The 21,783-nt window shown below is 46.3% G+C and overlaps 4 protein-coding genes and 1 non-coding gene across 7 annotated transcripts; 4 read left to right on the forward strand and 1 right to left on the reverse strand.

Moving 5' to 3' along the window:
* The first annotated feature begins 397 nt into the window (after window positions 1-397).
* LOC9640588 lies at window positions 398-5,384 on the forward strand. Its single transcript, XM_024676941.1, has 9 exons — window positions 398-2,132; window positions 2,344-3,562; window positions 3,636-3,718; window positions 3,840-3,848; window positions 3,931-4,019; window positions 4,093-4,166; window positions 4,229-4,279; window positions 4,338-4,414; window positions 4,481-5,384. The coding sequence occupies exons 1-9, from the start codon at window positions 1,820-1,822 to the stop codon at window positions 5,314-5,316; spliced, it is 2,751 nt and encodes a 916-aa protein (XP_024532709.1). The 5' UTR covers window positions 398-1,819; the 3' UTR covers window positions 5,317-5,384.
* A 70-nt stretch (window positions 5,385-5,454) lies between these two features.
* On the forward strand, window positions 5,455-6,778 carry LOC9640589. Its single transcript, XM_002971899.2, has 2 exons — window positions 5,455-6,311; window positions 6,418-6,778. The coding sequence occupies exons 1-2, from the start codon at window positions 5,718-5,720 to the stop codon at window positions 6,619-6,621; spliced, it is 798 nt and encodes a 265-aa protein (XP_002971945.1). The 5' UTR covers window positions 5,455-5,717; the 3' UTR covers window positions 6,622-6,778.
* Window positions 6,779-18,349: 11,571 nt separating this feature from the next.
* Window positions 18,350-18,421, reverse strand: TRNAQ-UUG. Its single transcript has one exon. It is a non-coding gene; the product is annotated as a tRNA-Gln (tRNA).
* A 34-nt stretch (window positions 18,422-18,455) lies between these two features.
* Window positions 18,456-20,317, forward strand: LOC9650208 (dTDP-4-dehydrorhamnose reductase). Of its 3 annotated transcripts, none has more exons than XM_024676780.1 (10): window positions 18,456-18,576; window positions 18,629-18,709; window positions 18,768-18,854; window positions 18,915-18,983; window positions 19,053-19,263; window positions 19,321-19,483; window positions 19,532-19,719; window positions 19,770-19,887; window positions 19,962-20,098; window positions 20,158-20,317. In XM_024676780.1, exons 5-10 carry the CDS (start codon window positions 19,066-19,068, stop codon window positions 20,281-20,283), a joined length of 930 nt encoding a protein of 309 aa, XP_024532548.1. In that variant the 5' UTR covers window positions 18,456-18,576; window positions 18,629-18,709; window positions 18,768-18,854; window positions 18,915-18,983; window positions 19,053-19,065; the 3' UTR covers window positions 20,284-20,317. The 3 variants fall into 3 exon arrangements, with proteins under 3 accessions (XP_024532548.1, XP_024532549.1, XP_002971946.1); XM_024676781.1 differs by having other exon boundaries at window positions 18,921-18,983; XM_002971900.2 differs by lacking the exon at window positions 18,915-18,983 and having other exon boundaries at window positions 19,011-19,263.
* A 408-nt stretch (window positions 20,318-20,725) lies between these two features.
* On the forward strand, window positions 20,726-21,702 carry LOC9640591 (ethylene-responsive transcription factor 3). The gene has a single exon (XM_024676782.1). It carries the CDS (start codon window positions 20,730-20,732, stop codon window positions 21,507-21,509), a length of 780 nt encoding a protein of 259 aa, XP_024532550.1. The 5' UTR covers window positions 20,726-20,729; the 3' UTR covers window positions 21,510-21,702.
* The last annotated feature ends 81 nt before the right edge of the window (window positions 21,703-21,783 follow it).

Here is a 21,783-nt window from a genome sequence, read left to right on the forward strand (position 1 = left end):
TTCAATCGCTATGAGGGGGTTAGGGCTTGGGTTTAGGGTTTATAGGGTGGTTTTTGTTAGCGTGCTAATACGCCAGCCCACATGTCGCTCTGTCTGCTGCCTGTCGTGCATTCTCTGTCTGCCTGTCGTCTCGGGGCCGGGGAAGCACCGTGACAGTGACCTCGTATTTTATGACATGTGCATGGGGTGTGCAATGGCTTTCTTGACCGGCGACCGGGGTTAGCGGGCGCTTGAGCAGCTGTTAAGCTAAAGGGGGCTCACGGCCACGTTAAAGGTGTGTTAGTTAAGCCCGGGATATTTAGCAAACACAGCAGTGACAAAGATGTTAAAAACAAGCGAACAAGATGACAACAAGGCGAGTTTGTTAGATCCATCTGTCAATGTAGTAGATCACGAATGATTATATTTGAGAGGATCAAAGAAAACTCGGGAGAAGAAAGAGGCACTGAGATTTAGATCTTCTTCTTCTGCTTCTTTCTCTCTTGGTCTTGAGCTGGAGCTTGAGCTCGAGCTCGCTAAGGTTTTCTATCAATCCCCAACATTGGAGCAATGGAACTTGGGGCGCGATTAAAAATGTCGCGCATGGATCGATGCAAAGGGGGCCAAGGTGTGGGAGAAAAAGAGGGAGATAAAAAGGGCCGGGGTCCGTATGGGGCTCGAGAGAGCGTAGCCGTGTGACCGGACCAAAGACATCGTCCTGGGAGAGCGATATATATACCTCGCTGTGTTGTTTTGTGTGAGAGATAGATAGTGTGTGTGGATTTGTGTGTTCAAGGCTCAATGTTGCTTCGCTCCTGGGCTCGCAACAGTGGCGTCTCCTTCTTCCCGGCCAGGAGAGGCGAGAGCTTTTAGAGACCAAGATCTCACCAAGATCAAAGTAAGTGACCTATTAAGGATCTCGCTCTCTCATCGTTTTCTCAATCATCCCTTCCCTTCTCCTCTTAAACCGCGAAGGGTTCACGTAAATAAGCACGAGAGAGAGAGAGAGAGAGAGAGAGAGAGAGAACGAGGAGGAGAAGAGCTCTCTCTTTCTTTTGGGGAAAGCTGAAAGGATCTCATAGAACTCTGTGTTTGTGGGCGGCGGCGCTCGGTGGAAAGCGCTTCGTGGTTGGCTGGTCTTTCAGTGTTCTCTTTCTCGTCGTTGCGCGAGCGTGAGCGCTGAGCTCCGAGTAATGAGACGAGGGAGTGAGTGAGTGAGTGCGCGCTGTACTTAGCTGTCACTGCTGCCAAAAGAAATCCCATCGCTCCCGTCTTCCTCTTCCTTCGTTCCTCACCTCATCTCGCTCGTCCGGAGAGTACTCTCTCGCCATTCGACTTGTTTGTGGTCTTGTGTTGTTTTGCTTCCCCATGTACATGTCTTGTTCCTGCTGCCTCTTCGCCTTTGGGTCTCGTAACATTCTTCTCAAAATCTAGCGCGCGAGATTGCGAGAGAGAGTTGGCTTCTGAGCACTCTCTGAAAAGCTCCTCTCTACTAGTTTAGCTATGGTCTAGGCTGCTCGAAATCTTTCCTCTAGTTTTCTTCGTGGTTTTTTCTTGGGTTTTAGGAAGAGATCCAAATCCAAATCCCAAGCTTGTCTCTTGTTTTCGTGTTGATCCAACATCAATGATGAGCACACCGGTACCAGTGCGTTGCTTCTCTCAAATGCGAGCACGCGAAGATCAGGGAGCCGTCTAGACAACAAAGAGCACCTGTAACAGCAGTGCTACTGGAAGATATGATCGGCGGCGGGCGATAGTTAATGGGCTCCGAGACCTCTCTTTCCTGGTGATCATCTAGGACTCTTCTCTCTTTTGGGCGAGAAAGAGAGAAAGAAGAGCGATGAGGTCTTCTGCTAGTAACAGTAATTGGCTCGGCTTCTCTCTCTCGCCACATCTCCCTTCTTTCGAGCAGCAGCAAGCTCCCTCGTCCATCGGCGACGCCAAGCTCGGCGGTGGCGGTGATCACCTCCAGGGCAGCAGCGCCGCCGCCGCGGACTACCAGCAGCAGCAGCAGCAGCAGCTGGGCAGCAGTGATCAGTCGCCTCATCACCACCACCATCACGAGCTCCAGATGCAGCAGCCGCAGCTCGCCACGGACGGCTCGCTTTGCATCATGGAAGCGTTCGAGCAGCGGAGATCCAGTAGCGATCAAGGTTTGTTTGTTTTTTCTTGGCTCACTCTTCGTCTTCCTCCTGGCAAAGCTTCTTCGCGGTCAAGCCTGGCATCTGCATTGCCACTGCCTCTCTTTTCTTTTCCTTTTTCCCTTCTTTGTTTGCGTCTGGCAGTAGAATTATTACAACTTATTGTTCTTCGTCCTCCTCGAGTTTCCATCCTCCATGGCTTCTCACCCGGTGTTCTTCGCAGATCAATGGCACAAATATGCAGGAATGAGCGCGAGCATGCATCCCCAAGTCTACGACTACTCGCGGCTGGGCTTGGAGCCAGCGCAAGCGCAGCAGCAGCAGCACCACCAGCAACAGCAGCAAATCCACCACCACTACGAGAATCTCCTCCGCCCAAAGCCCGAGCACGAAGCTCCCAAGCTGGCGGACTTCCTGGGCGGTGGCTCGTCCCTGGGTGGCGGCGGCGGCCAGTACTCGAGCCGAGACTCCTCCAACACCAGCCCGGGAGTAGCGAATCTCTTCTACGGTGGTGGTGGCGGCGGAGGCGGCCACCAGCAGCAGCAGCACCACCACCAGATTGGCCACCACCATTCCGGAGCTCCCTTCTCAGCGACGCCGCGGCACCAACACGATCACGCCGCGGAGATCAATGTCAATCTCCCGTATTACAACCTCTACGGTGGTGGCCTCGCGGAGGCCACCGGCGAGGGGGGATTCGATCACCACTCGCACCAATCGCGGCACAGCGAATTCGAGCAGCACAGCCAGCAGCAGGCGGACGACAATCTCTGCTCCACGATCTCGTCGCTTCATTCCCACTCTAGCCAGCTCGTCGCGGGGCAGGAGATGGATCACCACGGCCACGCGCAGCACCACCACAGCCACCAGGAGGCCAGCAGCAGCCTCTTCTCGGACTGCAGCCTGCAGCTCCCCCATAGCTCGAGCAACGCTAGCAATGGCGGGAATATGCTGGGGATATCCGCGCTCAAGACTTGGCTCCGCCAGCACCAGCAAGGATCCTCTCCTCCCGGCGGCGATCATCAGCTCGCAACCAAGGCCGCCATCGCCCCCGCCATCGCCGCCAATCCGGGCACCGCCAAGAGCACCGCCACCGGAGGCGCCACCGGAGAGTTTAGCGCGCTTGCGAATTTGCAGTCCTTGACGCTGTCCATGAGCCCCGGCTCGCAGTCCAGCACCGCCGCCGCCGCTCCATCGCAGATCGCGGCTGCCGATCATCACAGTCCTTGCAACGCTGCTGGAGCGAATCTCTGCTGCTCCACTACCTCCGCGCTCGTCACTAGTGCGGCCGCCGCCACTGCTGCCGCTGTCACTCCCAGCGATCCGGTTTCCAGCGACCAGCCGCCCAAGAAGAGGCCCAAGGCCGGTGGCAAGGAGCCGTCTCCCAGGAAATCCATCGACACCTTCGGACAGAGAACGTCAATCTATCGAGGCGTTACAAGGTACGTGATCGACAACTTTTGATCGATATATAGAGGAACCATAGCTAGTCTAATCACGGGTTTGATGGAGCAGGCATCGCTGGACTGGACGTTACGAGGCACATCTGTGGGACAATAGTTGTCGAAAGGAGGGCCAGACCAGGAAAGGGAGGCAAGGTATGTTCATTGTTGATCATTCGATACAAAGTTCCGCGAGCTGACCGCTCTCTCTTTTGCTTTTTTGCTTTTCCGTATTCGTGGTGGTGGACGCAACTTCGTTGGATCGATCAATGCGCAGTTTACCTGGGTGAGTGTCACTCTTTGTTGTTCGTGCTTGAAGTTTTTTTTCGTTCCTCATTTAATGTTTCTTGCCGGGAATGAATGCGCAGGGGGTTATGACAAAGAAGAGAAAGCAGCGCGAGCGTATGATCTGGCGGCGCTCAAGTATTGGGGACCTACGACCACCATCAACTTTCCTGTAAGATTCCTTCCTCTTGTATTATTCATGAACTCACAAGACCGTGTGTAAACTACGTTTTGGTTGGCATCAGCTAAGTGACTATGAAAAGGAGCTGGAGGAGATGAAACACATGACACGGCAGGAGTTTGTGGCTTCCCTTAGAAGGTATTTCAGTCGTTCCCCAGCTTGCCTCCAAGATTTCTTCGCTGAAAAATGTGTGCTCGCAGGAAAAGTAGTGGGTTTTCTAGAGGAGCATCGATTTACAGGGGAGTGACGAGGTAAGCGTGCCGTAAATCCTTCTCCTTTGCGATTCCTAACAAGCTTTAAATCATGCAGACACCATCAACAAGGACGCTGGCAAGCCCGGATTGGAAGAGTAGCCGGCAACAAAGATCTTTACCTCGGAACTTTCAGTAAGTTCTCAGTTGTTTAGAGCAATGCAATGCCTCGCTCGGTCTGATCTTGTTTAAACCAACCAGGCACGCAAGAGGAAGCCGCGGAAGCATACGACATCGCCGCGATCAAGTTCCGGGGCATCAACGCGGTCACCAACTTCGACATCAGCCGCTACGACCTTAAGAAGATCTGCTCGAGCCCGAGCTTGCTCCTGGGCGAGACCGCCAAGAGGTACAAGGACAGCGACTCCGGAGTGGATCAGAGCCAGCAGCAGCAGATCATACGAACCTCGGACGAGGACGTGGTACTTGTGCGCGGCAGCAGCGCCAGTGCTAGCCAGCTCCGATCGAGCAGCAGCCACGGCGGCCAGCAGCTCATCCCCAAGCCGGAGCAGGACTGGCAGCTCCTCTACAATCCATCGGGAGCGCAGGAGGTGGTCCATCCCCTCAGCGGCAGCTACCACCACCACCAGCCAATCATCCAGCAGTCGCCAAGCATGCAGCATGCGGTGCTGAGGAATCTCATCGGCCTGGACGCGCTCCCCAGCGGCGACCAGGGCGGCAGCCACATCTTCTCGGGCGGCGCCGCGCTGGGCGGGCAATCCACCTCCACGAGCACGCTCATGAGCAACTCGGTCTACTCGAGCGACAGCCCAAAGCCGTCGGTGGGCGAGAACGAGGAGCCCAATCCCGGCAAGAACCACTCGTCCAGCTCCTACGATCAGGGAGGCGCGATTGTTGGCGGTGGCGGTGGCGGGGATCTCAGCAGCCGCGGTGGCGGCTACTGGATGAGCAGCAAGCCAAGCAGCTACGACATGGGATCGATCGTGACGCCCGTGCAGCAGGCCTTGAATGGGAGGGCGCTGGCGGCGGCCGGGCATCACCACATGCCTATTTTTTCAGTCTGGACCGAGAACTAGCAGAGGTCTCGCGCTCCAAGCCCTAAACTTTGAATTCAAAATTTCAAATTTAAACTTTTCGCGCGAAATGGGTGTGTTATGTTAGTAAAGTTTTAGGGCTTGCTCCAGCGACACGTGCCTCGAACGTGTCACCACCGCGATACTCCACCGCCGCGATGCTCCACCTCTCTCGACGCATCCTATGCTGCTAGGGTTCTCTTTCATCGCGACAAGAGCTCCAATCTCTCCAGCGATCGATTTTTCTCCGCGAGATTAGCGCTAGCGTTTGCGAATCATCACTCCTCTGTTTTTTCCTCTCCTTGTTCTAGCTCCCGGGAGAGAATTTTGCGGCTTCTGGGATCCACAATCCCCTCCATCCCTCCCTCCCTCCATCGGAGCAAGCGGTCAAGCGCGCGAGGATCATGTCGGGCTCCACGCTAGCGGCGGGGTCGAGAATGGCCACCGAGGGCAGAGCTCACGGCGATATGAAGGAGCGCGTCCAGGAATCGGGCACGCTGGGCGGGGTCATGGGATCGCTCCGCGTCATCGAGCTCCAGCTCGTGGCCTTCATCATCGTCTTCTCGGCCAGCGGGTTAGTCCCTCTCTTGGATCTTGCATTCCCGGTTTTTGCATCCTTGTACGCGTTCTTCCTGGGATCGGTGGTGTTCCCAAACTACCACAAGCACAGGAGCGCCGCGCCCGAGGTGTTCAAGGGGAACCGCCTCTTCCAGCTCTACGTGATCTTGGGGACGCTGATGGGCTTGTTCTTGCCGCTGGCCTATGTTCTAGGGGGATTTGCAAGGGGTGACCAGGCGTCCGTGCGAGCCGCCACCCCACACCTCTTTTTGCTCTCGGTCCAGATCCTCAGCGAGAACTTGATCAGTGGGCTTGCGCTCTTCAGCCTCCCGGTGCGAGCTCTCCTGCCGATCATCTACACTGCTCGCCGGCTCATTGCCTTGTCTTCGTGGATTCACATCACCTTGACGATGACTATACCACCTCAACATGATTTCCGGGTATGGGAGTTCTCTATCGTTTTTTCCTTTTTTTTTTTTTTTTGCTGTTCTTGCTGTAAGAGATGGCATGACACTCTTTGCTCTTTTGCATGGAATGAATCCCCAGAAAGCTGCGTGGGTGTGGTTTGGACGGAGTTTAGCCATCGGCAACTTAATGTACTACTCCATCAATCTGCTGGGATTTTTGATCCCCCTGTTTTTGCCTAGAGCTTTCGAGCGCTACTTTCAGGACAGGGACGAGTACTACAAAGAGAAGGAGCAATCGTCCGCCACTGCTGCTACTAAGGGGCCCGAGAAGAAGGCGCAGTAGAGAGCAGAAATGGAAATAACCTTGGTCAGTGGTGCTTCTCTCCTTCGTTTTCTTTTTCCCCTCCCTCTCCCTCTCTCCCTCTCGCTCTTGTCCTCGCACATTTGTGTAAAATGTTTGATTCTGAATAGAACACGTAGCCGCGTGTCCATGTCCCCAATTGTATGGCGTTTGGGCAACACTTGGTTGGCAACATATGTTTGCCAGTCATATTTTTTGCACAGGCAACAGAAGACACCTTGTATTGTCTGTCTTCTTTCAGTAAACTTCTTCCTGAATTACCGAATTACCCTTGCTGAGGATCACTGTTGACCATGATATTTGATGATATTTGACATGGGTGTGTCCAATGCTTCTAACACACAACAAAGCCAAGTTGACACACTGCTTGTTTGGATCCAAGTCAGTCGCAAAAAGGACACAAGAAACCGACTTCACCGTTTGGAACAGCACCATTGTTTCACCAACAGCTGCTAGCCAAAGCCGAGCTACCTGCTTTCCGAGTATCAGTGTGTTGGGATGTAGACGATAAACCGCAGGTGATTACCAACATAAAGGCTGCAGAAAGTCCAGATCCCAATCAACGAATTCCCTCCAGAAGAAAAGGCATCACGACGGTGTGCATCTGCAAAACCAGTGCGTCATTTCGTAAAGGATTTGCTTTCCTCTCTTATGATTCCACGAACTTTTGTAAAGGATCGACTGTGACTGCTTACAGGGGGCACAAAGCAATCCAGGCATGAAAGACCATGTCCAGAACATAATGTGCCAGTCATCTAATCCAGTACGAGAGCAGTCGAGAGTGACTGCCCAGAATAGTCGGTTAGAAAACCACTTGTTTAATTGCTTCTCTCATTACCTTGCATAATTGTGATCCTTTGGCAGTCTAGCTCTACTGACCCTTGTCTTTCCTATAAAAGCACAAACTTCTTGCTGATTACGTGTATAAAGTTATTATTCCTTTCTGAATTTTAAGAAATTCTTACAATACTTAGCTATACAATCTCACTTGTCATGTTGATTGTAAATAATTATAATTATTCTTTTGAAACATGTTCAATTTTTATTTTTACTTAACAATGGAGGCCATATTTTGGGTATTTATAAACTCACATATAATATTTTATTTTAGTATTTCAAATGAAGTTATATATCCTTTTCAATGATATTTGGTATATCTATATAAGTTTTTACAATTAAATAATTTTTAAATTTACAATTATAAAGTCCAAGTGTATGGCTATGATGCTGTATACTAATATTAGCATAGTGGGATTTTGGTAGCCGTCAGATTAGTTTCAATCTAGACCACTCACTCTTATGAGTTTCTAGGCTAATTGATATGTTGTATATATTCCATGCACTCACATTGGTGGAGGTGAGAGGCACCTTTAATTGTTCATGAGGAATGTTTAGATTTAGGATTTTGGTTTAAATCTAACTTTTGCATTGTTTAGATTTCCTTTTCCTTCTAACTTTTTTCATTTCTTTTCTTTTACTATTTCTTTTTCATTCCTTTTTATGGCAAAGCAATAATCTCCTCCTCTTTTGACTCTAGAGTAACAGTTGGTGCAATTGCTTGATGCTATACAATTGAAATTGCACAACTAAACTCAGTTAATGGTGGTATTTATAACAAGTGGTACAGCTCCTCCTCCTCTTGGTGTCGATCCTTGCATTCAGCTGGAGTTCTTTTGTGGGAAGAACACATATCATTCTTGGGATGATGTTTGATGTTTACATGAGTTTCCCACGTGTTTTCAAGAGATGGCACTATAGTAGTACAATGGTTTAAGTGCAGCCACTTATAAGGATTAAAATATTCTCCCAAATGTCTTCAAACGCATATTCGGACATGTTGACGATTGTGATGATGACTTCTAACAATTGCATCATCTTTGTCAAAGGCCATCTAAGTTAGTGATTTGGTGTTTATTTCTGAAGTCTCTTATTTTGTGCAGTGCCAAATATATAAAAATGAATCAAACCGGGAATGTTGTAGCTAGCACTTTGTCAAGATATTGTAAAATTTGTGTATGCATGTGCTCCAGCCACCCTTGACAATGCCCTTCGCTTGGCACAACATTATGAGACGTCACTTCTTCCACTTCTCATTACACATTCTTCAGCTCCACTTCCTGTAGGAGATGGTCATATTTCAATGGAGGTTGATGCAACCCACGACCTGCATCTGTAGCTCATAGCAATCCCAAAGGTAAACCCAACTTCATTGGTAATATTGGATTATGACTATATAAAAGTTTATATGGTAAAACACCAATAATTACGTCTTAGTTAGGGATACGCCACACTTTCACGAGTGCTTATCATTCACAATTAGACAGTTTGGTGAAACAACTTGTTTGGACATTCATAAGGATGATCATGAAGTACGTGAACTTTTAGCATTTGGATTGGGATAGTTATTTTATATCTCTTTGATATGCATATGTCACAAAAGTGTAGAATTAAAATGAAATGCTTTAGCCATAAATGTAAGATCATTATCTAAAAGAATCTGCTCTAGACAAGAATGCTAGAATACCACTCGATTGAGGAGGAAGTATCCAACAACAGTTGCAGAGGCACTAGCAAGAGTATCAACTTCCACCTAATGAGTCAAGTAGTTAGAAGTAATAATAACATACTCATTGCCAGCAGTCAATCATGGAAAAGTTTCCATAAGATTAAACCCCACCAACTCAAACAAACGAGAAATTACAATTGACTCCAACTATCCTTCCATAGCATGATGGGGAGTATTATGAGCTTGGCTTACAAAATGAGGTTCACATACCTAAGGACTCCACAACATTCGAATAACACCCTTTTTCAACATCTCTTTAACATTTGCATATAAAATCTTAATCTCTTTGAGTGACCGACAACGAATAGAAACCTTGATTGGATGAGCATCCTTGGTTGAAATTGGATAATATGTGGCAATCTTAACTCTAAACGATAGGTCAAATTCAAAGAGATCGGCATACTTCTTCATGAGCCGATCAACCACTACATCATAAAGACCATTGGAGGGATCATAAAAGGAAAGAGTGGAACAAAATGGAAATATACGAGGAAGTAATGGGGAGATAAAAGTAATGGAAGCAAAAGTACAAACAAAGCAATGAAAAGGTATGAAAGTAAGAGGAATAAATGAAATATAAAGAAGTATGACACAAGGGGGAGAAGCCTCAAAGTCACACTTGGCATAATTGCACTACAACTAATCCATATTAAGCATGAGGTCAAAAGCTTAAGTCGGCACCACTTATAATAACTACAACCCAAGATTAAGATTGCCCACATGCATAACTATATTTGCCTCATCCTATGCACATGTATGTGTATGGCTATTGCCATAAAGAATGAAAACTAGCTCCACCGCACAACACAAATGTAAACGGTAACGTGTGGCAATAGGTCGAGCAATAGAAGATAAACTCAAACTTGTATCAACCAACACAGAGAAAATAATAAAAGACCTCTTGTTTAAACATTGGATAAACTAGTGTCAAGTGAACCCCTTGATTATACTCCCGAAAGGTCACTGATTTATTCGCATAAGGTCCTTCTATTACTTGTGCAACTCCTCATTTTCCATATGCATCTTGGTGTCCAGACCTTTCACTGGAGCACCACCAAAAGGACATTGTTGATGCCAAAGTCTCCACCCAAGAAATGGACGTTGCTAATCCGGAAAACATTGACAATGCCGATAAATGTGACCAACTTCATCACACATCCAGGAGCGAACATTATAGCCACGACCATGTCCTCACTCTTATTCTTGAACTCGAGCAGCAACAGCGTCAACCTCCATTAGAATAGGACTATCTCCCATAGGAAGTGGAGCTGAAAGACGTGCAACGAGAAGTGGAAAAAGCAACATCTCATAACATTGTGCCTAGTGAAGAGCATCATCAAGGGTGGTTGGAGCAAGTGCATGCACAAGTCTTACAAGATCTTAACGAAGTGCTATTTATAACATTCCCAGCTTGATCCATTTTGATATATTTAGCACCGCACAAAGCAAGAGGCTTCAGAAACAAATACCAAATTGTATCACCAACTTAAATGGCCTTTTATGAAAATGATGCAATTGTTGGAAGGCATCATCATAATCATCTGTATGTCCGAATATGCATTTAAAGATGTTCGGGAGAACATTCCAATCCTAACAAGTGGCTGCACTCAACCATTGTACCACTTCAGTGTCGTCCTTTGGAGATATGTGAGAAACTCACGTAAACTTCGAGCATCATCCCAAGAATGATATGTGGTAATCATTATGAAGTGATCGAACTAATAGTACACATCATCTCTAAGATTCCCATAAAATAACTCTAATCAAATACGGGGATTGGCACCAAGAGCAGGAGAAGCTATACCACATGCCAGCAGTTGATGCAATTGCTCGATGCTATGCAATTGCAATTGCAATTGCACAACCAAACTCAATTAATGGCAGTATTTATAGAGTCAAAGAAGGAGGAGACTATTGCTTTGCCATGAAGAGGAATGAAAAGGAAAGAGCAAAAGAAAAGAAATGAAAAAAGTTAAAAGGAAAGGAGATCTAAACAATGCAAAAACTAAATTTATACCAAAATCCCAAATCCAAACCCTCAATGACAATCAAGGGTGCCCCTCACTTCCATTAATATGAGTGCATGGAATAGAAAGGGTATACAAAAAATGCATATCAATTAGCCTAAAGAGCTTAGTTTATATATAAAAGCGAGTGGTCATACCCACTATATTTCTCATGAAGGTTTGTAAGTTGATTTTGGTAAACTTGTGACTATTCTCAAGTTCCCTACTCCAAAGTATATAAATGGTATGCAACACTTTTTAGGCAAGGTGTAATATTTTGGCTGTTTCATTGATCATCTTTTTGATTATACTATATCACTATGAGTATCATTGAAGTTGTCAATGTCATCTTTTATTTGATTTATGGTATGAGTGGGCATTTATAAGAAACCACAAACAAATGGTTTGGTAGAATGGCTCATTCAAACCTTCAAAAAGGATGATCACGAAATGAACTTTTAGAATTCAAATTGAGAGAGTTATTTGCCATCTCTTTAGTATGCATATGTCATAAAGGTATAGAGTTATGTTGGTGTTTTACCATATAAACTTCTATATCGTTATGATCCAATATTGCCAACAAAGTTGAGTTTACTTTTGCAATTGCCACAAATTACCGATGCTAGGTCTTGGGATTAATATTTAACTAGCATTTTTGCACTTGTTTGAGCAAAGTTTATTGAACATTTGGGCTGTATACAAGTGGGACAATAACAATGCTATAACCCCCATTATTATCCACCTATGGAGTACAAAATAAATGACTTAGTCTTAATCTATTTTCCCTATCTCACAGTACGTGATTTGTCTAAGGAGCTCTTTACTTAGTGGAAAGGTTTTGTGTAAGCAACCAAAGGGAACGACTCGAGAACAATCCATAGGGCTTCAAATATAGAGGGAAAGGGCCCATGAACAAGAGTGCACCCCTTTTTCCAAACGGTTAAGGGTTTTGGGATATTTGGAGTTAAGCGTCCTTGGGTTTGAATAGTACTGGGTTGGGTGACCTCCCGGGAAGTCCAAAGTCAGGAGTTTACATTTGGTATTGGAGCGGTCTCCGGGTCCGACTCTATTGGTTGGCTAGGGGAATCGCACCACATGTTGATTGACATCTGGCTGGTCCAGTTTGCTCTGCTGGGCTCAACCCGAGGGGTAGGGTGTCAAGAGAGCGGGGCTCTCGGGAGAGCTGCGGCTCTCAGCTTCCGTTCACGAGGGCGTGAACTTGCAGGGAAGCGTGGTGGATTGTAAGCAACCAAAGGGAACGACTCGAGAACGATCCATAGGGGTTCAAATATAGAGGGAAAGGGCCCATGAACAAGAGTGCACCCCCTTTTCCAAACGGTTAAGGGTCTTGGGATATTTGGAGTTAAGCGTCCTTGGGTTTGAATAGTACTGGGTTGGGTGACCTCCCGGGAAGTCCAAACTCATGAGTTTACATTTTGCAACAAGTTGAACTGCAAGTTTATGAAGTTTGGCATGACATTCAATAAACTGATCCTCCAGAATTATACATGTGTAGCAACTAAAATGCTTCCTACAAAGGGATTAATATAGTATATATGATCATTTGAATATATTGTCATCATGGATCCTTAGAATCATAAGGGATATATAGGGATAAAATAGCCACTAAGGGTTTTAAGGGAGAAAGATAGAGTGTGTTACAAGAGCAAATGATACGTGTTCAATTTCCATTGATTAGTGGCTACTTAAAATATAATATACCCTAAATAAATATAATTTTACCCCTAAAATTGTATTGACCATTGGAACCTTAGGGATATATAAAGATAAATTAGCCATTAAAGGCTCTTTTATTAAACAATTGCTTTTATTTCAATTGGCTTAAGAAGAGAGAGATAAATTGTATTACAATCAAGAACAATTAATACCACTTATAGCTCCATTAGTGCTTCCTCTTGATATTCCTCCAGATCCTAGCATATCAACTAGAGAGCTTTGATTGCCTTTTATCCTTTTGAGATGAGGGATGATATGAAGTCCAAATGTACAGTTATAATGCCGTATACTAAATATTAATAGCTATACATAAGCAGATTTGATAGTTGTTAGATTGGTTTCAATTTGGATTACTTGCTCCTATATATAAACTAGGCTTTTTGGGTTAATTGATATCCATTTTTATATTCCATGCACTCATAGTTTAAATTAAATGAAACTATAGCTTCTATATATAATATAATATCTAATTAATAACTTGTTTATAGAAGTATTTGTGTGAATCTAAATACCACACTTGCTAAATCTAGACTTGGAAATAGACTAGGTCAAAGATCCAATAAATGAGGTTGCTTTTGCAATTTTTTGGTCAAAGTTTTTTACAAATAGTATGCAGATTATGTAATATTATATAGAGCATTGTGATAAGAATAGGATTCCTTGGCATGGTCAATTTGATCTGATAGAATAAAAATCATTACTTTCTCAAATAGTTTTAACAGATATTTAATATTTAGTGACTTAGAGATTTCATATTAAATCTTATTTATATCAAGCATATACAGATTGTGGAAAGAATAAATTAACTAGTAAACCTCTTTATCGAGATGATTTTCTAACTATGTAGGATATCAATAATCTATATAGGAAGTATTTTTTGTTAAATTATCAAATTATCAACTTAACAAATAAAAAATTAAGTGTAGCACACATGGTTTTTACCTTTTATCCTATAGTGATTTACCATAGGATAACCATGAAGTGAAACCTAAACCCTCCATGTGCCACATGTTATATGCTACATACCATGTGTCTAAAGGACAATGGTGTGAAACTTAAGTTTCAAAGCCTTGAGCCATTGAATGAAGGTATGGAGTCAAATTCCTAAACATATAGCCAAGTTGTGATGGAGCTGAACCATGGAGCAACTCTAGAGCATACAACCCAAAGAATGAAGGGATAGGAGTATGAAGTGATTTGGAACAATTTTAGAGCATCTAACATCCTAATATTAAGATCAACACACAAAATAGAACTAAATGGAGTCTGGTGCTATTTTAGCATGTCGGTGGCTTAATGCGAGGACATGGGTATACCACCAACTAGCATAGTATGGGACTTGGGCTTAAACCTAAGCCAGACGTAGAATAAGGATAAAGATTATACCTCAAGTTTGTTAGCCATGCCCGACCTACTTATTATCCCTATGGAATGTTTCTAGATTGCAGATTTGGACACCACAATCTCTACATTTCGTAAATATGCCAAATAAGCAAATTTAGACACTTTCCATAAATAGTAATTAGGACTAACACAAAAGGCATAATAACAAGGGTGTTTAGTAGACACAGTAAGCTATCATTTAGCAAGTATTGAAAGACCAAACTCAATATCGCAAGGGTTATTGATACTAACAAGTGCAAGCCAATGACACAAGTTTCTCTAACTAAGCCAAGTATGCTCAGTAAGAAACACATAAGGTTCTTTCCTTATGTTTATCTAATTTAAATGCATGGTCATTGATTAGTTTCTCAACTAGCTCAAGTGGGAGCTGATAATAGGTCCAACAATACTAATCTCCTATTGTTGTGGCAGTAAGAAAAGAATATTCGAAAGGATTAGTTGACAAATAACTTTCAATACGTGAAGTCATATTTGCGACATTAAGGCATTTCACACTAATATAAAAGTCTTTTTCTCATTAGAAAAAAGTATATTTGCAATCGAATGGATTTGTTATTTTAGTAACTTACTACCAAGGTTCATGCAAGGTATTAGTTAGCTGAAATTTATGAAATCATAGTTTTATTTGAAATCAGAAATATGAAAAGGTAATTGATGGTATAATTTTTACAATAAAAAACATTATCAACTCTCAAGTAAAATTCAACAAGAATAATCCTCATAAATACCTATACCAGTCACTAACACATGTATATCTGATTTAAAGGAAAATTCAAAAGAGGTTGATGAAATTAGAAAAAACAAATTTACTAATTTGAGATGAAATAAATATAGTTCCAATACATGCATTTAATGTAGTAGAAATTGTAATATGTGATATTAAAGGTTTTTTTTGATAAATTTGGTAGAATAACTATTGTAACTAGTGGTGATTTTAGACAAATATTACTTGTGCTCAAAAAGGTTTTTTATTTCCTTATTTTTGCCTTATAAATTGCTAAAAATTCCTCTCTTTTTTCTTTTGAGAAGGGAGCTTATTTTAATTTGGACTCATAATCTTCCTCTTTATCCAATACTATATATGGGCAGTTAGACTTGTTCATCTTTTAGAAGCTGATTAAAACACAAAAATAGGTTCAACTAATGTTTATGAGTTTAAGTTAATGGTGGTATTAGAGGATGTTTGATAAGTAAACTTATAAACAGGATGTAGCATAGTGTTTTGTGCACTATCTAAATCCTTTATTTTAGTTTAAAGTTATATTTTCCAAGTTTAGTTCCAACATTTAAAAGTTGCACATAGAGTTTCAATTAATTCATTAAGACGTCATACTTAATTAATGTTTATACCATTACTTTGACTTTTATTTCAATTATGGTTATATAGCATATAGACCATCCATTTAGGATTGAATTTGGTCCATCTCTTTTTATATAATCATATTTATCTAATGTTTAATTCATTTTAGTGAGGCTACACCTAATAGCATATAAGACCAAAGTAGAATATCATTAATAAAACTTATATTTCATTGAATGTTGTTTTCTTGTATGTTCCTTTCAAACTCTCAGCTGAATAATATTATAGTCATCACTCTAAAGTGAGACTACATTACTTTAATCTCATTGAAATCAAATGAAAAAATATAACAGGTCATAGAAGTCTACCAAAATATTGATACTTGGCTCAAAGTTTGTTGCACTATACACCCACACCTAAAATCTACACTTTAATATTTTTTTCAAGCTTTCTTGAGATGTCGGTGTGTCTCTCCTGTTTCCAAGTACATTTCCCCTCATGAGTCGTTGTTGTTGTCTACAACCCTCCCAAGAGCTGGCTGCCAACAAAACCATAATCAAGAGAAGATTTCTAGACCACACATGGTTCCACATACATAGTCTGTACTGTGATCAAGTAAAAATCTTAAAAAACATAGAAATCAAACTCAACCAAACACATCCTTTTCTCTCCCTGTCACGACCCATGAAATCAATCGTGATCATCCCCCTGCAAGCCGTTCTTACACCCAAACCTTTGCATTCAAATTCTCTACATGCGACACTGGAATTCCAGGTCGCCCTTGGATCTCCCCACGATCCAGTGGCTACGATCGCGCCCTCTAGCTATAGCTCCCTTCCTCCTTGATCCTGCCCAAGACTCCATCAACGGCGACCTCGAACGCGTCCGCCCAGCGACGCCCGGACGAAGACGACGCATACACCAGCCCGGGGAGGATCCGCAGTACCGCCCGCTGCATCCTCCCGATCCTCTCGCGAGAAACTCCCTGGAGCACGTCCAAGACATTGGTCCCGTTCTTGACGCTCTGGTGCGGGATGAACACCGAATACTCCTCCGGATCGCGGGGGAGATACAATTCGTACTGCCAGTACGCGCTCTGATTCCAGAAGAGAACTGGAATGCAGCCGGAGATGAGCGAATCGAAGAGAGACTTGCGCGTGAAGCTATCGCCGCGCGGCTGGAGGCAAAACACCGAGCTCAAGAACAGCTTGGTGACGCGCAGGGGGTCCGAGGTGCAGCCGGCGGTATCGGCGGTACAGTCAAGGCACCCAGAAATACCGCGCTGCGCCGCGCGGCACTGCCCGAGAAGGACCTGTCTAAAGTCCGAGCGGTAGCCCGGCCTGGGCGAGCCCGCGAATGCGACCAGGTGTGGCCTCGGGCTGCCCTGGACGAATTCTACCCACTGGGCGAGATCCTCGTCGGAGCTGGGATGAAAGCTAGTTGGGTATGGGACGCCCAGCTCGGAATCGTCCCAGGGATTGCGCTCGATCACCAGGCGCTTGACGCTTCTCATCTCGATCTGGTGGAAGAGGCTGCTGCCCCACTCGCCCGCGGCGCTGGGCATCCTCCGGAAGTCCCAGCTGATCCGCCCGGCCACCAGGAAGTGATCGGCGCCGCCGCTACGATTGAAATGCGGGTGCTGCCGCTGGAGCCAGTGGAGGAGCTGCTCGCCCAGCGAATCCACATCGCTGGAGCTCTTGCCGCTCGCCCAGAGGTTCCTGGAGATGTCGAGGCCGGCGTAGAAGGGCACGAAGAACGCGGAGGCGCCGTCTGGATCGAGGGTCCGGCATCTGTGATCCAGCATTCGCCGGTGGAAGATGATCTCGCCGCTAAACTGATCGGTGGCGTGCCACGATCTCCTGGCCGGCCAGCGATCGGGATCCCTGAAGAGAAATTGCCATGCCTTGCTCCAGGGCCACCAGGAGGAGGAAGAGGATGAAGAGATCTTCCCCAGCGGGGGACCGAGGCCCGAATTGGAGAGCGCAGAGCACATCGATTTCCATGGATTGAGGCTGTCGCAGCTCCGGACGAGCTCCACATTGAATTTCTCCGGGAGATCGTAGACAAACACGAGGCCTTTGGCGCAGTGGAGCGATCGATTCGAGACAATCGAATCGATCTGGCTGTGACGTCCCAGAGCGCACGTCTTGTCGATCCGGAGGGGCCCGATGATTGCGAGGAGGAGGAGCTCGGCGGCCAGGGCCGCCATGGCCAGCGCCACTGTGCTCACCATCGCCTTCCTCGGCATGGAATGGCCAGGCGATTTGGCAGCGTTCGATCGCGGCCGGGCGTGGAGGCAGAATGTCCAAGAGATGGAGCGGTTTTATTATGGCGCAATCGCAGCCGTCCAGCGCGGCGTACCCGTGCCTGCTGCTGGCGTTCATACATTCGCAGGTTGGGTCTTTTTTCGTTGGGAGAAGATTCGACGATCCAACCGTCGAAATAAACGCTAAAGAGCGCACGAGCTCAGTGACTCAGATTCTCTTTTTTGCTTTTCTACTTGAGGCCTACTTGAGCAGTGCTACCGAAGAAACGAAAAAGTAAAAAGTAAAACGAGAGATCACTCCACCGTCTTGTGTGAACTCGGAAGCGTAAATTCGTGCTACTGAAGAAACGAAAATGTAAAACCAGTGACGGCTACATTGTCTTGTCTGAACTTGGCATCGTAAATCTCTTGCTCTGGCCACTGGAAAGAAAAGGTCCTACCGGGATTCGAACCCAGGTCGCTGGATTCAAAGTCCAGAGTGCTAACCACTACACCATAGAACCAAGTGAATGTGCAGATTTGCTGCCAGGGTTTCTCTTGTACGTTGCCCCATTTCTCGGCCAGCGATGGCGCCGCTGGGGGTTCCGTGTTCTTCGCTTGGAGATCTTGCTTGAGAGGAGCTACATTCCTTCGGGGCAATGTGACTAACCTACAGGAAGTAAGTTCTCTCTTCCTTGTTTTATTGGCTTTGACGGAAGGGCAAACGCCAGGGGGCGCTGTGAATAAGTACGTATGGTTCTGGAACCACGCCAATTGTGCGTGCTAGCTCATCGCTAGGGAGTTTCCAAGAGGTAAAAGCTTCTCTGTAGAAAATAAAAATCACTGTAGAATTTTTCTTCTTCTTTCCAGGTCATGGAGAAAGGCGTTTCGTATGTCCCGTGCATGGATTCGCTTCGCTTGAAAAGCTTTCACTTCGATTTTCACTGCCAGGACGAGGTAAAATTGAATTCCTTTGCATTGGTGGAGTGTTTTTTTTTTCTTCTTCTCCCTTTATAGTACCAGGATGCTCGTCGAGAGACGCATGCTTGTACGAGCTAGATTGCATGATAATCAGCGTAAACTAAGGTAAACTAAGGAAATCTGGTTCTCCAGATCTGGAAGCGCTGGTTATCAAAAGCTGGAATTTTTAATCAGTGATCTCGAGTGAATGGCGGTGCTAGTCGTCGGTGGCTCCGGCTATGTGGGGCTCCATCTTCTCAAGGCTCTGGCGGCCAGATACTCTCCGGAGAACATCGCTTACACGTACAACTCTCATCCTCCACCACTCTCGGAGCAACTGGGCGTTGGATACCGCGTGGATCTCACGACGGGACAAGGGCTCCAAGATCTGGCCCTCTCGGTTCATGTAAGTTCGCTTCTTTGGATCGATCGATATATTGATATCCTTCTCTCGCCCTTTCAGCCGAGAGTCGTTGTAAACTGTGCAGCCATGTCCGTGCCGCGGGACTGCGAAGAGAATCCACAAAAGGCCATGGCGGTCAATGTCCCTCGCGCGCTACTTCGCTATCTAGCGTCTCTACAAACTGGGGCTCCGCCACTGCTCGTTCACTTCTCCACGGATCAAGGTAAAAGGCCTCCAAAGTTTTTCCAAAACTTTTGTGTTCTTGCTCCAGTGTACGAGGGGATCAAGCAGTTCTACGTTGAGACCGACGAGACAAAGCCAGTGAACGTCTACGGCCTGTCCAAGGTGGAGGCCGAGTTTCTGATTCGATCGACTTGGAGGAATTATGCCATCCTCCGGAGCAGTATAATCTACGGGCCGCAGCCAGTCGTCCACGTACAGAAGCCTCTCCCAGTCCAGGTACGTAAGACGTACGCCTTAGTCTCTCACGCTCTTTCTCTCGTTTCCAGTGGATGGACATGGCCCTCTCTGCGAGAAAGCCTGTGGATTTCTTCCACGACGAGTACCGGTGCCCGATCTTCATCGGAGACGTCGTCAAGGTGGTGGCGCTTCTCATTACCCTGTCCGGTAAGAAAGAAAGCGAGTTTCCTCCAAAAGCTTCCTTCTAATGATCTCCTTGTTGGATTCCAATCTTATCACAGAGCAAAGTGGAGGAGCAATGCAACTAGTGCTCAATCTCGGAGGCCCCGAGAGACTCTCTCGCGCGGAGATGGCTCAAGTCGTGGCTCGAGTGAAAGGCTACCACCCTTCTTTGATCAATCAAGTTCCGGCTAGCTCGGTAAACGCTTCCATAGAATTTCTTGCTTGATCTTCTCTCGGTCCCTCTTTCTCTTCCAGGTCGATCGAGGAGTGGCCAGCCCCGCGGATATCTCCATGGACGTGGAAAAGCTTCGGTCAACGCTGGGCATTTGCTTGACGCCGTTTGACGAGGGAGTCAGGCAAACGCTCATGTTAGCAGCTTAAACCTTTTTAATAAAGCCCGTGCGCTTATCATTTCCCTTGCCCGCCGTACACGTGGAATCACCTGGCTTGCTTGTCACCGTGGATCGTCGCTAGTGGCCGGCCTGACTAGAGAGCTACTAACTAGGCGATTAAATATCCACGGGCACCGGTAACTTGGACATGATATTTACCACGTGAGAGGCAACTTTACCTTCTCACTGGCTAGCTAGGTAAGACCGGTCATAAACCGGACAATGTGGACGAGATGTACGGCTCTCCGGGGATTGAGATTTGGATTTCTTGCTTGGCATGTTTTGCCAGCGATTAACTGAACTTATCCCGGGTAAGTAAAATAATCGTTTGGCGCCAGAAAACATTCCGTCAGGTAGGGCATATTCTGATAGCTGCCCATTTGTAGTTTTATCTTAAGGGTGTGTTTTTGTGTTCCTCGATCGATGTTTTTCGATATGATGCCAGCTCTTGCCTCTCTCGATCGCCCCTCCTCGCCACCGCTCTGCAAGGAGGAAGATGTGGCATCGCCGGCTATGGAGCTGGCGATGATGGCGCAGTGGCCGAGCTTGAGCACAGCGAGCGTCAAGGATTTGGATGGAATTGCTGCTGTTGTTGGGCAAAGGGCGCTCTTTGGAGGAGCTTCTTCTTCTTCCTCTGTGAGTGCTTTGAATGCTGGCAATGGCGATGGATCATCACAGGCATTGAGCTGTGATCGGAGAATGCAGGTCCCGCCGCTGCTCGAGATTGCGCCGCTCGCGATCGCGTCGAGCTCTTCATCGTCTCCTCCACCGGAGAAGAGCTCCAGCGCCCCCGCCGGCGCGAGCTCCTCCTCCATTTCCAGCTCGCCCAGGGCGTTTCGTGGAGTGAGGAAGAGGCCGTGGGGGCGATGGTCCGCGGAGATCCGCGACCGAATTGGGCGATGCCGCCACTGGCTCGGGACGTTCGACACGCCCGAGGACGCCGCCCGCGCCTACGACGCCGCCGCTCGCAAGCTCCGCGGCGCCAAAGCTCGCACCAATTTCTCCGTGCCGAGCTCCTCCATCTTCCCACTCCCGCCACTTCCTCATCGGCCTTCGACACCCTCGCCATCAATCTCATCGCGGGGAGCAGCTCCATCTTCCCCGGCATTGTCATGGCTCGATCTCAAACTCGGGAGCTCCGGGGGATCATCCTCCCCGAAGCAAAGGCCGAGCGGTGGATTACCTCCCACTCCAAGCAAGCTGGAGCTGGATTGAAAAGAACAAAAGCAGGATCCATCTCTACACAAAAGCCTAGAGAGGTTTTTTTCTTTCAGGTCTCTCCAGGAAGTACCACTGAGCTAAAAGACAGGAGAGCTAGATTCGATCAATTTTTACTGTCTGTGCACGAATATATTTTACGAATCTGGGCAGACGTCCTCTCCCTATCAATCCAGTTTCTTTTCTCTCCCTCTCTTTTATAAATTATGAAACCATTGATCATCTATATACCTTTAGAGAAAATGGTCGCATTCCAGCCGTCGGATGGTGG

The sequence above is a fragment of the Selaginella moellendorffii genome, unplaced genomic scaffold (assembly GCF_000143415.4).
Source record: "Selaginella moellendorffii unplaced genomic scaffold, v1.0 SELMOscaffold_18, whole genome shotgun sequence".
Classification (NCBI taxonomy): domain Eukaryota; kingdom Viridiplantae; phylum Streptophyta; class Lycopodiopsida; order Selaginellales; family Selaginellaceae; genus Selaginella; species Selaginella moellendorffii.